A 17,638-nucleotide genomic window follows, 5' to 3' on the forward strand; every position below is an offset into this window, starting at 1 on the left:
TGTCTATTTTTGCTTTTTGGTTTGGGTCTATTCTTGTATAGTTTCTTCTATTGATTGTCTTCTCTTGCAATGTATGGCGTTGTGGTGTCCCTTTCTTATTTTTGCATTGTCCGATCAGTCAAAAGTCAATTGTGGTTGTTGTAAAAATTTTTGGGCCTATTTTATTGTATGTGCCATATTTAGGTTTAGTTTTGATTTTTTTTTTGTCATTTTTTCATGCCAGAACAAACGTGCTAGAATGGCCACTGTGTCTGAATCGAGCCAATCGGCGCAGGGGAGTGTGGTGAGTAATTATGTCAATTTCCTTACTATTCGCTGTCATTTGTAGTTTTTAAAATAATTTCTTTATACAATTTTTACAGGCTTCTTCAAGTGAGGGTGAAGGAAGTCAGCGGGAGCAGAGAGGTCAGGGCCAAGGTGTGGCGTCAGGACGGCAAGTGAGTATTTTTTTTTAAACAATTTTTTTTTTTTTTTTTGATTAGCATCCTGCTTTCACTAGGGATGTTTAGTAAGCTTACATTCAAACTTTTCAGGGTAGCAAGTATTGGGGGAAGGTAACAAAGGTGAAACTTACAGAACCAAAACATTCAAAAATACAGGTGTAGAAACCATCAATATACATATATCAAATGACAAAGGATAGGGCCAAGGTACATATCATGACAGGTGCTGGTGGTTGTTAATATTTGCATATTTGTAACCTTTTCTGTTTGTAATTTTTCTAGGTTTCACAACGGGACCATGGAGTCATTGATGTGGAGCTCCTCATATCAAGCATCCAGGAGCGTGGCCCGTTGTGGGACAGCCGTGACTCCCGGCACATGGACCAGGTGGTGTTGAGGCGTTTGTGGGTAGAGGTGGCAAAGTCGCTGTGGGAGGGCTTTGACATAGCTCCTGCCAAGGACAAAGCCAACTTTGGTGAGTATTGCTGATGCGCCGTGCAGATACGCTGCTATGACCCACCATCTTTCCAGGATAAACACAACCGTGTGTGATGCAATAAAGGCCCAAAGGTTTGCATCGCACACGGTTGTTTTATCCATTTCAAATGCTACATATGTAACCTTTTTTTTTCTTTTGCATTCACAGTTAAAAGGTTGAGGATCAGATGGCGATCCATCAAGGACCGTTTCAATAAGGGGATACGGGCAGAGGAGGAGCGCTCGAAGAGTGGTGCTGCTGCGGCCAAGTCTGTGCCCTATAAATATTCCAAATGTTTACAGTTCTTAAGACCAGTCCTTGGCCGCCGTCAGTAAGTATTTTGTCCACAAAACATATTGCACAGCCCCATTACAGTGCCCAGCCACATAGCCTACTGCACAAACACATAGTACATTGCCCAGCCACGTACATTGTGCATCCACATAGTATATTGGCAGGTAACAATATCGCAGCCACATAGCACACGTTCTAGCCACGTATCCACATAGTATATTTCCCAGGCACATACTGTATTGCCCATCCATGTAGTCAGCGTAACATATTGGCCATCCACGTAAATGTATCCCTATTAAAATGCTATATAGGCCATTAGTTAATTTTTTGGGTTAAGCGTGAGTCCTTGTAGTCCATGACAGGTTAAGTGCTGAGTCAGGGTAGTTCTGATTGCAGGAATAATGATGAAGTCTCGATCACATGATCCTAACATCATGGTCGTTCCTGCAATCAGATCAGTGAAATCACTGTTTTTTTTTTTGTTTTTTTTTATCTTGACATTAAATTTTCAACTATTTTTGCGGCATATAGGCAGCTTCCAGAAAGAGTTTTCGATTACAAAATTTTTGTACCCACAGTGGTATGCGGTCAAAAGGCTTTGGCAGCGGGAATGTTCATGATTGTTATCGTCGGCCCTAATGGTCAGCTGGCGATAACAATCAGAAATTAATTATTGGTCACACAGACTGTGAGACCGAGGATTTGTATTATTGTGTAATGTAATGCTATTTTTATTCCAGGAGTTGGCGTATGGGAGAGGTTACTCAGTGAAGACTAATTTTTCCATTATCTTTTCACAGGACACACAGCAGCACCCTCGAGAGAGCTCGCCCTGCAGAAGCGGTCCTTCATGAATCGCCATCTGATCCATCACAGCCCTCCCACAGCGACAGCAGGCTTGCACCGCCATCTGGAGAACCGGCAGCCGGTACATCAGGTGTTCCCCTGGCCGAGGCCTCTGGCGCACCTTCGTTTGGGTATTCCCGACAGCGCCAGCGGGCCTCGGACAGGCCAACCATGCCCGAATTTTTGCATTTGAGCACGGTTTTCCAGAACTGTTTCAAGGCGTTGAGCGATAACATGGACACTCGTCTGTCCAATATCGACCGGCGCCTTGAAACAATTGAAACCGAGCTCTCAAATCCGGCAAAACATTTTTTTAGTACCATTGCTAAGGGCATGGTGGAACACCTTACGCCGGAACTACAGATTTCAGTGATGCAGGCCTGCAACACTACCTACGTGAGGGCTCTCCAGCAGGCTGGGGTCATGCAGTCAGCGACAATGGCAGTAGTGCCGTCGCTGGCAAGCATGACTCCCACTCCTGCTGGAGAGCCACTCCAGCCACCCCACCGTGGTCCACGTGCCGAGCGACGCCACCACAGGCACCATAACATAGTGCCGCCGACTCCTGCTCCTGCCATGCCTTCATCCTCCCGTAGGCGTCATCATGCTGGGGGAGCTGCAACAGGACCCAAAAAAAAAAAAAAAAAAAAAGAGGAAACACAGACGGGCCAACACAGAGGCTCTGGCTGCTGTTCCAGTGCAGACACCATCTGTCCGTAGGGGCTCGAGTCGCAGTAGGAGCAGCCAGGGCCAAACAAGGCTTGTGTTGCCTCCTCCCTCCCCTACAGAGGTGGCGGTTTCCTCCCCAGTATACCCTGGGGAGGGTTTGGATCTACCATCCAGTCTACTTGACTATGTATCCTCCTCTTCGCCATCATCGTCATCTTCACCATCATCCTCCCCTTCCTCTCCCCATTCCAAAGAAGACACCTACCATTCCCCACTGGTGGCACAGGTGGAAACCCCCTAAGTTTAATAACCCATTTTTTTTTCTGTTTTCCCCCCAATAAAAAATTTTTGTTTTAAAAAACACTATTTGTTATTATTTTTGCTATTATTTTCCAGAATTTATCTCGGCAAATCACGCCATGTGCTGTCTACACATATTTTGTGCTTCAAACACCTCATATATGCAATGTCAGACACTATTTTTACAATTTTTAGTTTGCCTTTTTTTGGGTGTCTCTCATTGCTGTATGAGGTGTTCACAAACACTAAAGTGTATGAGGTGTTCACACTTAATGCAGCAGCGAAACAGACAATGATGCAGATCACTGCAGCGTCGCTGATTGGTCCCTGGAGAGCTGTCACAGACATCTCTCCAGCGAACAACGATGCAGAGGCCCACGTGTAACCAGGGTAAACATCATGTTGATAAGCGCAGGGCCACGCTTCAGATATTTACCCTGGTTTCAATTGGAAAACATCGCTGTTATCGTTGCTTATCAGGTAAAACACAAAGATACAGGTCGATCAGACAAACAAGTATATGTAATGTTATGGTATAAAAATGCTTTTTGAATCGGTATAGAATTTAAAAACTTTTTTATTTAATATTTTAAAAACAACAGGTTCAAATTTTTTATAGGAACATTAAATTTGTGAACTATACTTAGATGCAAAATTTGAAATATACAAAACCAACCTAAACGGAACTTTTATTGCACATTTAACAGAAAATTACTTTTTTTTTTATATATTTTTAACTGTCACAGTAGAGGTATTATTGGTGTAGTTACAATCAGAAGACAGCTACACCATTTGATCTTGCCATGACACACGGCCAACATCGGACACAAAATAGGCCGCAAAACGATCACGCATCTGCGCAATTTCCACACTTGTCCTCAGAGGATGATCATGGTAATCGGGCAAGGGGTTGGCTATGGGTTCATCCAGTTCAACATTTATTCTCTCTTTGGCCATAATGAAATTGTGGAGAACCACACAAGCCTTCATCACCTCATCCACTGTTTCAATTTTAAGATTAATGGCCGATCCCAATATCCGCCATTTGGAAACAAGGATGCCAAAGGCGCACTCCACAGTCCTTCTGGCCCTGGACAGTCTGTAATTGAAAACCCTTTTTGTATGGTCCAAGCCCCGACTGGAGTAGGGTTTCAATAGGTTGGCAGACATTTGGAATGCCTCATCCCCTACCACAACAAATAGCATCGCAGGGCCTTCAGTGTGGGGAAGAGGTCGTGGCTGTGGGAAATTAAAATTGTTTCCATATAATTTTTGGCCCATATCCGACTCTTTAAATGTGCGCGAGTCATTTGCACGCCCAAATGCACCAATGTCCACTGCGAGAAAACGGCAGTCCGCACCGGCAATTGCCATGAGAACAGTTGAAAAGTATTTTTTATAATTGTAGAAAAGAGATCCACTTTTCGCAGGCTTGGTAATCCGAATGTGCTTTCCATCGACTGCGCCAATACAGTTTGGAAAATTACACACTTGGTTGAATTTCTGTGCGTTGGCCTCTCAGATTTCGCTAGTAGGGACAGGTAAATATTCCTCCCGGAGATTATCCCACAAAGCGCGGCATGTCTCTGCAATAATTCCTGAAAGTGTGGAGACTCCAATCCGGAATTGAAAATGAAGTGACCTCAACGTTTCTCCGGTAGCCAGGAAACTGCAAAGAAGATAAAGAAATTTAGAATAAAGCACATTATAATTTATAAAAGTACATTGACCATTACAATTTAAAAAAATTAATAAAATAAAATAAAAAGTAAATACATATCACAGTCATTCAAACAGCAACGTACCGTAGAGTCACCAGCAGCCGTTCCTCTGCGGAAATAGCTCTCCGGAGCTGCGTATCCTGCCTGCTAATGGATCCTTCCACCCGACGCAGAAGATAGCGGAAGCTGTCCTGTGACATCCTGGTATATTCGAAATATTTTTCCCGGTTGTCATTCAGTTCGCCAAACAAGCAATGGTATGCTCCACGACTCTCCCGGACTTCAACTATAGGGTGGATCCAAAAGCGGCGACGACTCCATCTCCGTTTTTCCCTTTCCCTTTCATTAAAACAGGCAACAGCATAGGCATGAGCCAAGGCAAATTCCATCTCCATATCCATGTAGATACTGTTCATGGTTCGCTCCATCATGAATACCAGCAAAATGGGAGGAATTCATCTCTGCCAGGGTATATACACATTTGTATAACACCAACCCTCTTCTAGCCATTGGTGGTTCTTTATCGATTGTGTAGACACTTTTTATTGTGGGTGGGGGATGATGAATGACTCACTGCACTAAAAACGCATGCGTCTAAAAACGCTGCGTTTTTTGGTAAAAACGCAACTGCGTTTCAAAAACCCGCAGCGTTTTGCGACGCATGCGTTGAACGCATGCGGCGCAAAACGCTGCGTTGTACATGCGTTTTGATGCGTTTTTGTTTGCGTTGTGCGTTGCGGCGACGACGCTGCGGCGCACAACGCAAATATGAACTTAGAGTAAGCTCTATTTTTTGTAGAGTGTTCCAAACTGTTGATTTGGCCACTCCTAGCATTACTGTTCTCTTTCTGATGGATTTATCCTTTTTTCAACCTAATGATGGTCTGTTTCTCTTCCACTGAGAACTCCTTCGACTGCATCATGTTGGTTCACAGCAACAGCTTTCATATGCAAATGACAAACCCAGAATCAGCTCCAGAACTTTTACCTGCTTAATTGATGATGGATTAACAAGGGAATAGCCCATGCAGCCCATGAAAGAACTTTTGAGAGGCAGCTATACATTAAAGAGTTGTAATTTGAAAGCAGTTCTCACAGATGGCAAACTCTGCAGAAGGGACACAGCCCTGCTGTATTAACCCCTAAGGCCGGGTTCACATTTGCGTATGTGTGCGCAGCGTATGATCCGCATGTGTCACGCCTACATATCTTTAACACTGTGTACGCAGTGACATGTTTTTGCATGCGTTCGCTTGCGGATGCGTACGCATGCGTTGTTTGGAGGTGTGCGGCGGGGTCCGACGAATGCAACATGTTGCATTTTTTGAGGCGGCAAATATTGCTCAATCGTCCGCATGCGTACGATTGCGTCAAAACGCATTACTGTCTATGGGAACGCATTGTTACGCAAGGTCATGCGTACGCTTGCGTTCGATATGCATGCGTACTTCTGACTAATTTTGCCTTGGAAATGATATAACCACCTGAAAATTGCCAGCTGTATTAAAGGGGGCTTGGAGACAGGAAGTCCATAACTCTCAAGACTCTTGATGCGCTCATAGGGCATTGGATGAAGCCAGAAGACTCTGGATGTAAGTATAGAAACTTTGAAAAGGTCTGTCTGTCTCTCACTGCATTCTGTACTCTGTACTTATGGGTTTTTTTTCTGTTGCTTCTAGACTGTTTGTTGCTGCCATCCTGATGCCTCCATCTTGGTCCCAGTGCTGCCGTCTACATGCAAGTAAAGAAGATGTGAAAATGTCTGTCTGTCTTTGCACTCTGTACAGATTTATTTTCCATTCCTTGTAGAGTAGGTGCTGCTGTCTTGGTCCCAGTGCCGCCGTCTTGGTCCCAGTGCCGCCGTCCATGTAAGTATAGAACCTTTGAAAATGTCTTTCTATCTTTGCACTCTGTACAGAATCCCCCCCCCCCACCCGATTCCTGTAGATTAGGTGCTGCTGTCTTGGTGCTGGTGCTGCTCTCTTAGTCCCAGTGTTGCTGTCCTGGTGCGGTTCTTCAGTCCGTCCTGGTGCTGTTATGCGGTTCCTGTTGTCTGATGCCTGTCTGCTGTGTGCTTGGACTACTGCCTGTAATGTAAGTATTGTTGTCCAAATTTTTATGTTTTTTTTTACATTGTGTTTTGCTTTTACCAAGTTACATTTTTTTTCTTTCTCTAGTGTATCACTTGATTGCTGCCTGCTCTTACAACATGTCCTCCACTGAAGGTTCCGAAAGTGACCATGACAACGATTATGTAATCGCATTTGATTTACTGATTGGTATGTATTTACTGTCAATACTAGACATGTGTTAAATCATGTATTTTCTTTACAGGTACCTGACACTGCAGAAGAGCAGGAGCAGTCAAGTGGAAATGTATCTTCCCAGGGTCATCGGCCTCAAGTTGCTGAGGAGGAAAGACGGGGTGTAAGTATCCTTTTTCAGAGTTTTTATTGAATTTGTTGTCATTTTTACTAACAGGAGGAAGCTGTCGCGAAACGCGCGTCGGGGTTTGGTGGGTTTGGTGGAGAGTGGCGTGCCATGTGCGGCTGGAAACGGAGAGCACCCGGCAATTAGGTAATACGTATATTTAGGGGTCTTTACGTACCCTGTACTTAGACATGTATAGATGCATGTAAATTATTGTTTGCTTGGCAATTAGGTCTGTTTCAGACCATTTATTTTACGCATTAGTTCTCTGCTATACACGGATGGCCACCTGCTGTAATGATGGTTCATACATTGCTTGACAGTATTTATTATTTGTATTACATCAAGTTTCGGCACAGAGTATACTTATCAGTGGCTCTTTGTAATCAGGCTGTTTAGCGGTGTTGTAGTGTTGGCTCACGGTAGCTATCACTTTCGGCACCGGTCATGGGATAATTGAACCCATCTGTCATATTGTTGCGCAGCCAAGTGTGGTTATGCTTAGTTGATAGATATTTACCCACAGGATAATAGGGGCATATTTATATCAAATTGTTCTTAGTATATAATCGGAGCTTAGCATAGCATCTGAATCCGTTTGTTATATTGTTGCGCTGCCAAATTTGGTTATGCCTAGTAGATAGATGTTTTCCCACATGACAATAAGGGCACATTTACAGCAAATTGTTCTGAGTATATAATCGGAGTATAGCTATTATGGCTCTAATTTTAGCTTTAGGTCAAAGCCACTGATTTCTTTGATGGTGCAATTGAAGTACCATTTGGCAGTGCGTGTAATTGAATTTACACATTCAAATATCAGCTGTGGATTGAATACTTTTTGCGGCTATAAAGCATTGGTGATTTTGATACAATTGAACCGTAATTAGGCTATCTTGAATTATGTGAATAACTTTTTGTGCACATTAACTGTTGTCAATGCTTTAATACACCCTTAGGGTTTTTTTTTAGAATAATATTCAATTATGTATATATCTTATTAAATTGATATTCGGATGTATATACCGTAAATATTTTTTACACTATTAATATTGTGCAACAGATAATAGGCACCTAAATCTAATATTCATTGGTAGTAGTTTCTAGCATGCTCCATTGCCAAATTTAACGAATTTATGTATATGTGTATTACCTGGTGCTCTCCTATTAACATTACAATTCTATTTACGCCTATCTCCATGATATAATTGATTCTTATGGTTTTGAGGCATTGTTTTAGTATTTGTTTTGTATGTGTTAATAAAATTATAACTTTTTATAAAAAAAACATAGCACTCTTTGATTCAGCATGCAGCTTAATATCTGCCTAGCGGATCATTATGTTTGATGTTATATTCGAGTGTTGCCCATCCCGAGTTTGTGGTTATGGGTCTGGGTCATATGTTGACACAGGTACCTGACACTGCAGAAGAGCAGGAGCAGTCAAGTGGAAATGTATCTTCCCAGGGTCATCGGCCTCAAGTTGCTGAGGAGGATAGACGGGGTGTAAATATCCTTTTTCAGAGTTTTTATTGAATTTGTTGTCATTTTTACTAACAAATTCTTTTTTTGTATTTCATCTATAGGTTCCACAACATGACATAGATAATCACCTATTGCTGTGCAACAGCGAGCAGCGTTGTGGGACCCTCGTGATTGGAATCATTCTGACTCTGTCTTGATCCGACAACTCTGGGAAGAAGTGGCCAGGTCGCTGGTGGACGATTGGGACCATGCAAAGCCAAAAGTCATTAAGGATTTTGGTAAGTATTGCTATTTTGTCCGCCTCTGTTTTTCTGTAAATTTAGCTGTCCTTTAACAATTTTATTTTTCTTCCCCTTCACAGAGAAGAGAGTAAAAGTTTGTTGGCGTTCGATGAAGGATCGCTTCAATAAGGACATGAGAGAGGAAATTCAGGTTTGAAGTGGTGCAGCTCGAAAAATCAGAAAATACAAGTATCATAACCAGCTTTCTTTTCTGAAGCCAGTGGTTGCTCAGCGAATGTGAGAATCTTTTGTGTGGTCTTCCACTATTATTTAATTTTTTCTTTTTTGTAATAATCTTCCTCTGTTGGAGCGGCCCCTCATCGACCAGCCAACGAACCAGCACCATCCCAATCATCCACCAGCGATGGAGCAGTCAGGCAGGCTTCACAGGCTGGGGAACAGGAAGCCAGTCCTTCTGATTTTCCCCTCTCCCAGCTCTCTGCCACTACTTTACTTGGGTCTGCTCGAAGGTGGCAGAGGGCTTGGGAGAGGTCAGTCATGCCTGAGTTTATTCACTTAAGCTCAGTCTTTCAGGCTGGGATAAAGGCGAGTGTGGATAGGATGGAGAGTTGGTTCACTCATGTGAACACTGTTCCAGGAAGCCCACAAACGCCTTGACGGCGACCTTAATAGTCCAGAGCAACATTATTTTTCCACGGGGCATGACGGAAATCCTTAGTCCTGCTCTCCAGCAGTGTGTGATGAAGGCCTGTCAGGATGCTTATACCAAGGCCATGGAGCGATCCAGATATCAACTTCCAACTTGTTTTCCACTCATAATGTGTCCTCTTCCGTCAATGTGTCTTCTCCCATCGTGTCTGACCCAATCCTCCAATTGTTTTTACACTTCCCCTGTAACAACTTCTCCAACCACTCCTAACCTACCATCACAGCCCAACACCCCCCTTGTCCACCATGTTACTCCCTCCCACAGACCCCGGAAGTAATTAATCATTTTTCCTATTTTGTTTTTTTAAAAATTGTAAATTTTTATTTCCGTTAGTAAAAATTGTTTTGATTCACAATACCGGTCTCATTGTGTTTTCTTTATCTCTTTATTTAACCATGTGTGTATTGTTGAGTGAAGTATGAATGGGTGTAACAGTTAAGGTGTTTATTATACAAGTTAGATTCAAGGTGTTAATATTAGAGTCAGAAAACATTACAGGTACATAACATTAAAAGTACATAACATAACAGGTACATTTTATTTACAGGTTAAACCATTTCATCTTGCCATGACACACATCCACGATCAGAAACAAAATAGGCTGCAAATTTATCCCTCATATGGGCAACTTCGACTGTAGTCCTCAAAGGGTGATGTTGGTAATCCTGCAATGTGGTATTAACAGTTTCCTCAAGTTCAAAGTGGGGTTGCTCTTTTGACAGGATGTAGTTATACAGAACAACACATGCTTTCACAACCTCATCAATTGTCTCTTTTTAGATTTATGGCTATGCCCAAAATGCGCCATTTAGATGCCAGCAAACCAAAGACACGCTCCACAGTTCTTCGTGCCCTTGTCAGTTGGAAGTTGAAAATCCTTTTAGTGTGACTCAAGTCCCAACTTGAGTACGGTTTTAGGAGGTTGCCAGACATATGAAATGCCTCATCCCCAACAATAACAAATGGCATTGGCGGTCCTTCAGTGTTAGGAAGTGGTTGTGGGGGGGGGGGGGGGAGGGAGGAGGAATTAAAATCATTCCCATACAATCGTTGTCCCATGTCAGAGTTTTTGAAAGTCTGAGTCATTTCTTTGTCCAAATGAGCCAACGTCAACGAATCGACACTCAGCATCCACAACTGCCATCAGAACAATGGAAAAGTATTTTTTATACTTGAAGTACTCAGATCCACTTCCTGCAGGTTTCAGAATCTGAATGTTTGCCGTCCCCAGCCCCCACACAGGTAGGAAAATTACACACTTCATTGAATTTTGCTGCATATTTCATCCAGAGAGTTCAGCTGTGGGTTGGGAGAGGAAGTCGGCATGCAGAACGTCAAACAATGCACGGCAGGTGTCTCCAACAATCCCAGGGTGGACAGTCCATTTCAAAACTGAAAATACCCTCGTCCCTCCAATGCATAGAGACATGCTGAGTCAGAGTCACTCGGCCATTTGCTGCCTTACTAGCCAAAGTTGATGATTTTGAAAACCGCCAGAGGCTGGTGGGGTTCCCAAAAAAGGTGGTGAGGAAAGACCCAAATGGATTTTCTCAAAATTGGCTGGTGGAAATATTCAGGAAGAAACTCTTTTTCCCTGTTTGCTGTTGTAAGGTACCACAGGGTCCCTATGAGACCTGGTCCAGTGGGTAGACCTCCTAATGCCCATTCTGCTAAAGATTCTACACTATAAAGACCGGGACAGCATCCTCAGGAAAGCCAGGGAAAAGCAAGACATTTTGCTTGGGGTGTGTGTGTGTGTGTGTTGGGTGGGTGGGTGGGGGTGGGGGGAAGGGTGTCTTGAAAATATCCTTCTTTTTGAACTTTTCGGTAGAGGTCTAACACAAAAGATCCCCGTTTCTGAATGTAAAGAGGCACTTGTAGTGCAGTACTCTATGATTGTTCCAGCAAAATTGAGAGTAGTTGCTGTTGGATTTACTTTATTTTTTGAAGACGCTTTGAGATTTTTTCGGGGAAAATACGGGCTAGCATGTGCTGTTTTTCCTCTATGCTCATAACTTTGAAGGGAGAGTTATGATAAAAATTACAGACCCCTCCTTTCTTTGTTGGTGGGAAAAATCGGCAGTGCCAAATACTTATTTTCCCCGCTGTATAATTCTCTGCCATTAAAGATTTTGGTAGATCTCACGGCTACAATTAAACCTACGATTTTTTTAAATCCTAGAAATGTGAGGTTTTATTAGGGGTTATATTTTCTGTATCAAACAGTCTCTAAGATTTGTTTCTGTGTTGAAAAATGTTTTGGGTTAAAAAAAAAAAAAGTAAAAAAAAAAAAAAAGCTATAATTCCTAAACCCTTACTCCAATTAGGATGTGATTGATTACCGTATATACGGTAACTTTATCAAGCGGTAGGCGAGTAGATTAACACAAGACACAGCATACAGATATACACAGAAATAGGCCTCATTCACACATCCATGTTGCATGTACACGTTTTATCACAGATAGAACATGTACTCATAATTATCTCACATGACCATGTTTTCTTGATATCACGGACGTAAAGTGCCAGTACAAGTCTATGGGTCCGTGAAAACCACATACAGCACACGGATCAGTGTACAATCTGTATGTGGTCCGGATTTACTATAGCAAAGAATTGGTAAAGCTTTGTAATTTATATACAGTATCATCTGTGAAAAACACTGATGGTAAGAATGGACACACACGGACCAAACACTGACGGTAAGACTGGACACACACGGACCAAACACTGATGGTAAAAATGGACACACGGACCAAACACTGATGGTAAAAATGGACACACGGACCAAACACTGATGGTAAAACAATGGACACACGGACCAAACACTGATGGTAAAAATGGACACACGGACCAAACACTGATGGTAAAACAATGGACACACGGACCAAACACTGATGGTAAAAATGGACACACGGACCAAACACGGATGGTAAAACTGGACACAGACCAAACACTGATGGTAAAAATGGAAACACGGACCAAACACTGATGACACTGGTACCATTTTTTCATGTACGTGTTTAAACGCGAATATGTGAATGAGATCTTGTCGGGAAAAAAAAAATAATGGAAGTTTTTCATCCATATTTCACCTCTGAGTCTTTTATTTTCATGATTGTCTTATGTTATTTGATAACTGCTGAACACAACATGTTCATTGTCAGCAAACCGCAGAAGTGCGATTACTCAGCAGGGGGAAATGAAGGAAGGAAATAAGGAAGTTATAGTGGTCATGTAAAAGTCATCTGCAGTCATTCACAGATGGTCACGGAGACCACCCAAGAATAAGGCAGAAGAACAGGGGACATGGCCCAGTGAAGACATTTACCCCACTTACAAAATACATTACAACAGATTTCACTTCTACTTCTCCCATTTTCACTTCTGTTTTTGGGTAGAAATTTGCAGGAAAACATTGCGCCAAGATTGAGCCCGGTCATACACAGCAGAGTCCGTACACCACCAGCGAGTGCTCAGCTTTCTTGACACCTCTGATTTGCTAGGTATTTCTAATTCCCAAAAAAGGGTTATCCCCCCTCTGAAAAGTCAACAATATATTATAATAGCATTTTTCATTTTTTTGCCCTGTTTTTGCACTTCCAAGAGCCGAGACTCTACTTTGCCATTGACATAGCCATAGGAGGGCTGGCTATTCCACGATGAGATGTATTTTTCAATGACACTATGCATTTTATCATCTAATGCACTGAAAAAAAGGAAAAAAATCCAAGTAAGGTGAAAAAAATAAAACACAGCCATACAATTGAAATGATGCTGTCGGTGATTAACAGCGGCATTTAAATGGTTAAACAGGAGCAATCAGAACTTGCTCTGTTTGCTGCTGATACAGGCAAATCCTGACTTTGTATCAGTGCAGGCTCAGCTCCTGAGCCGTTCCATGCTCCCTCTACTCCTGTGATGAAAATTTACATCATATGGTCACGAAGCAGTTGACAAAGTTTATCACCAGAAATACATAAATATATGTACAGATAGTAGTGACCTCTGGTGCAAATTCTAACTCTGCAGCATGTCCATATTCAGGTTGAGCTTTTTCCCCATTGAGTTTATTAGGAAAATCAAAATTCAAAATTTTCAACAAACCCCATTTGCTTTGAATTTTGCTGCACATAATACTGTGCATCTCCGGAAAAAAAAACATTTCCTAAGAAAAAAAACAATTATTTGAAAGAGAAAACCCCCCCCCACTATACTTAACTTAATTTCAAACAAAAAGAAGTGCGGCACTCACCGTTTCCTAAAAAAAAAAAAATATATATATATATATATATATATATATATATATATATATATATATATATATATCAGTCCTTTGTTGCATTATTCAGTACATGAAGGCGGTGTGCAGGGGGGGCGAGGAAAACGAAGTGGACGACTGTAGTTTTGTGTTAAACTAATGCTTCTAGGGGTCCAGGAAACCAAACGGACCTCATAATAGTCAATGGGACCCCTCAATGCCATCTACAAAGCTGATACAACAGATCACTTACCGGTATTCCATTTGTTTCTAAAACGGAACAGACATATGTAAAGTTTGAGTCTTAGAACAGATGCTTCATAATGGTCTTTTTTCATGGGAAATGACACTAAAAGTAGTGTCGACGGCAGGAAAATAAACAGGTTCTGAAAAGAACTTGAAGAAGCCTTGAACTGTAGATAAAACATTTCTATGGCGCTCACTAGAGTGGTGGCTCTGTCCAATTCCCACTTCGGGCTCCGTATAACCTCAGAGACGCCATGTGCACATGAGTAGGTCGGCACACAAAGTCTGTATGGTTCCATAAACAGTGAGTGCCGCCATGGGTTGCTTCCGTGAGAAGCAGTAATCCGCCAGTAACGGCTAACCTGTAGTTACGATTTTCATCATTTCTCCTATTTACACCAAAACCATAAAAGTAACAGAGAAAGCTAAAGAACTAAAATATACTTCTGCAAACAAGCGCTGAACTATAAATCTCCAATGTTTAGAATAGTGAAGTGACGCAAGCCTCATTGCAGATAGCCAAGTATGTAAACTCCTCCATCGTCACACGTGAAATATGCCGTGTTTACCACTTCAGAAGGTCAGACAATTACGTTCTAGCCACCAACATTGGCGTAAAAAAGTCAGATAGTTATAACATAGATGTTAGAACTTCGGCCTATAATCCCCTTGGAAACATCAATACACAGATAGGGGGCTCATAATCAAAAAAGGTCTGAGCACCAAGCTGTAAAAATCAACCATCGAATACCGAATGATGGGGCTGTACACTCAATCACTGGCCTCTTAATGGGAACCTGTCAGGTCCCCCGTGCCCCCAGAACCACCAGCAGTTGTGTCTGCACACACCATATAAAAAAAACACATCTGCATGTTCTTCTCAATATCTGACATGAGATCAGAATAAACCTTTCCCATTTAGGCCAATTAGGATTACCATAATCTATATATATAATTGTCTAAGGGTTTTTCCGTCTGTCTGTCTGTCTTGGAAATCCCACGTCTCTGATTGGTCGAGGCCGCCAGGCCTCGACCAATCAGCAACGGGCACAGCATCGACGTAGAAATCCCGCGTCTCTGATTGGTCGAGGCCGCCAGGCCTCGACCAATCAGCAACGGGCACAGCGACGATGATGTCATAAAGGACGTAGACATCCCGCGTCTCTGATTGGACGAGGCCGCCAGGCCTCGACCAATCAGCAACGGGCACAGCGACGATGAGGTCATAAAGGACGTAGAAATCCCACGTTTCTGATTCAGCGACGGGCACAGTATCGACGTAGATGTCATAATGGTTGCCATGGCGACGATGATGTCATAAAGGTTGCATCGACCAATCAGCGACGGGCACAATCTGCCGAGAATTCTGGAATCATCATTGTCCATATACTACGGTGACATGCATATTCTAGAATACCCGATGCGTTAGAATCGGGCCACAATCTAGTTATTAATATTTGCCAAATGCCAGAGTAATGAAAGAGAATGTTTTAAGGTATTTTTATTACTTACTGCAAAGTCAAAAGTTTACATACATTTCATTAGTATTTGGTACCATTACCCTTAAACTGAGTGACTTGGGTCAAACGTATGGGATTTCCTTCCACAAGTTTCTCACAATAGTTGGTCAGAATTTGGGCCCGTTTCGCCAGACAAAACTGGTGTAACTGATGCAGGTTTGTAGGTCGCCTTGCTCACACCGGCCTTTTCAACTTTGCCCACAAATTTTCAATAGGACTGAGATCAGTGCTTTGTGATGGCCACTCCAAAATATTGACTTTGTTATTCTTAAGCCACTTTATTACCATTTTGGCAGTATGCTTCGGGTCATTGTTCGTTTGGAAGACCCATTTCCACCCAAGCTTTAAAGGGAACCTGTCACCCCGTTTTTTGAGATTGAGATATAAATACTGTTAAATAGGGCCTGCGCTGTGCGTTACTATAGTGTATGTAGTGTACCCCGATTCCCCACCTATGCTGAGAAATACATTACCAAAGTCGCCGTTTTTGCCTGTCAATCAGGCTGGTCAGGTCGGGTGGGCGTGTTCACAGCGCTGTTTCTTCCTCAGCTTTACGTTGGTGGCGTAGTGGTGTGCGCATGTTGAAGTGACTAATCCACTGTGGGCACGTGAACAAGCAGCGCGCGATCTGCGCTGTCATCCCTTTCATCGGTGGGGGCGGCCATCTTCCTGGGGCCGCGAGTGCGCAGATAGAATGCTCTGCTGCACGGGGCTTCAGGAAAATGGCCGCGGGATGCCGCGCGTGCGCACAAGAGATCGCGGCGGCCATTTTCCCAAAGCCGAGTTTGCATCTCGGCTTTGGGAAAATGGCCGCCGCGATCTCTTCTGCGCACGCGCGGCATCCCGCGGCCATTTTCCTGAAGCCCCGTGCAGCAGAGCACGCTATCTGCGCACGCGCGGCCCCAGGAAGATGGCCGCCCCCACCGATGAAAGGGATGACAGCGCAGATCGCGCGCTGTGTCTTCACGTGCGCGCAGGGAATTCGGAACTTGGACATGCGCACACCACTACGCCACCAACGGAAAGCTGGGGAAGAAAAGAGCGATGTCACCACGCCCACCCGACCTGACCAGCCTGATTGACAGGCGAAAACGGCGACTTTGGTAATGTATTTCTCAGCATAGGTGGGGAATCAGGGTACACTACATACACTATAGTAACGCACAGCGCAGGCCCTATTTAACAGTATTCATATCTCAATCTCAAAAAACAGGGTGACCGGTTCCCTTTAACTTCCTGGCTGATGTCTTGAGTTGTTGCTTCAGTATTGCCACATAATCTTCTCATGATGCCATCTATTTTGCGAAGTGAATCAGTCCCTCGTGCAGCAAAACAACCCCACAACACGATACTGCCACCCCTGTGTTTCACAGTTGTGACAGTGTTCTTAAGCTTCCAACCTTCTCCCTTTTTCCACCAAACGTAATGATGGTCATTATGCCCAAAGAGTTCAATTTTAGTTTCATCAGACCACAGGACATTTCTCCAAAAATTAAGGTCTTTGTTCCTTTGTGTTTTTGCAAATATTAATCTGGCTTTTTTGTGTTTCTTTGGGCGTAATAGCTTCTTCCTGGCAGAGTGGTCTTTCAGCCCATCTTGATACAGTAATCGTTTCACTGTGGATATTGATACAATCTTGCCAGCTTCCGTCATCATCTTCACAAGCTCTTTTGTTTTTGTCCTTGGATTGATATGCACATGTCGGACCAAAGCACGTTCATCTCTGGGACACAGAACCCATCTCCTTCCTGAGCGGTATGATGGCTGGACATTCTCATCTTGTTTGTACAGATGAACGAGGCACCTTCAGGTATCTTGAAATTGTACCCAAGGATGAGCAAGACTTGTGCAAGTCCACAGTTATTTTCCGGATATCCTGGCTAATTTCTTTAGATTTTCCCATGACGCTACACAAAGAAGCAGTGTGTTTCAGTTGTGCATTAGAATACATCCACAGGTGATGTCTCTAACTCAGGTTTTTTTTTTTTTGC

At 43.0% G+C, this 17,638-nt stretch overlaps 2 protein-coding genes across 2 annotated transcripts in view; one reads left to right on the top strand and one right to left on the bottom strand.

Annotated features, from left to right (window-relative positions):
• Window positions 1–17,638, bottom strand: part of PID1 (phosphotyrosine interaction domain containing 1) — a 71,542-nt gene that overhangs the window by 14,514 nt on the left and 39,390 nt on the right. The gene's annotated exons all lie outside the window — the stretch shown is intronic.
• Window positions 224–3,048, top strand: LOC138638499 (uncharacterized). The gene is made up of 5 exons (XM_069727847.1): window positions 224–283; window positions 363–437; window positions 726–918; window positions 1,090–1,252; window positions 2,016–3,048. The coding sequence occupies exons 1-5, from the start codon at window positions 239–241 to the stop codon at window positions 2,779–2,781; spliced, it is 1,242 nt and encodes a 413-aa protein (XP_069583948.1). The 5' UTR covers window positions 224–238; the 3' UTR covers window positions 2,782–3,048.

Source organism: Ranitomeya imitator, chromosome 5 (genome assembly GCF_032444005.1).
Source record: "Ranitomeya imitator isolate aRanImi1 chromosome 5, aRanImi1.pri, whole genome shotgun sequence".
Lineage (NCBI taxonomy): Eukaryota > Metazoa > Chordata > Amphibia > Anura > Dendrobatidae > Ranitomeya > Ranitomeya imitator.

Bases quoted from the DNA above. Each gene is read 5' to 3' on its own strand.
- LOC138638499 (XM_069727847.1), top strand. From the start codon at position 239: ATGGCCACTGTGTCTGAATCGAGCCAATCGGCGCAGGGGAGTGTG. The intron at 919-1,089 runs GTGAGTATTGCT...TTGCATTCACAG, and splicing joins CAAGGACAAAGCCAACTTTG to TTAAAAGGTTGAGGATCAGA. The intron at 1,253-2,015 runs GTAAGTATTTTG...ATCTTTTCACAG, and splicing joins CCAGTCCTTGGCCGCCGTCA to GACACACAGCAGCACCCTCG.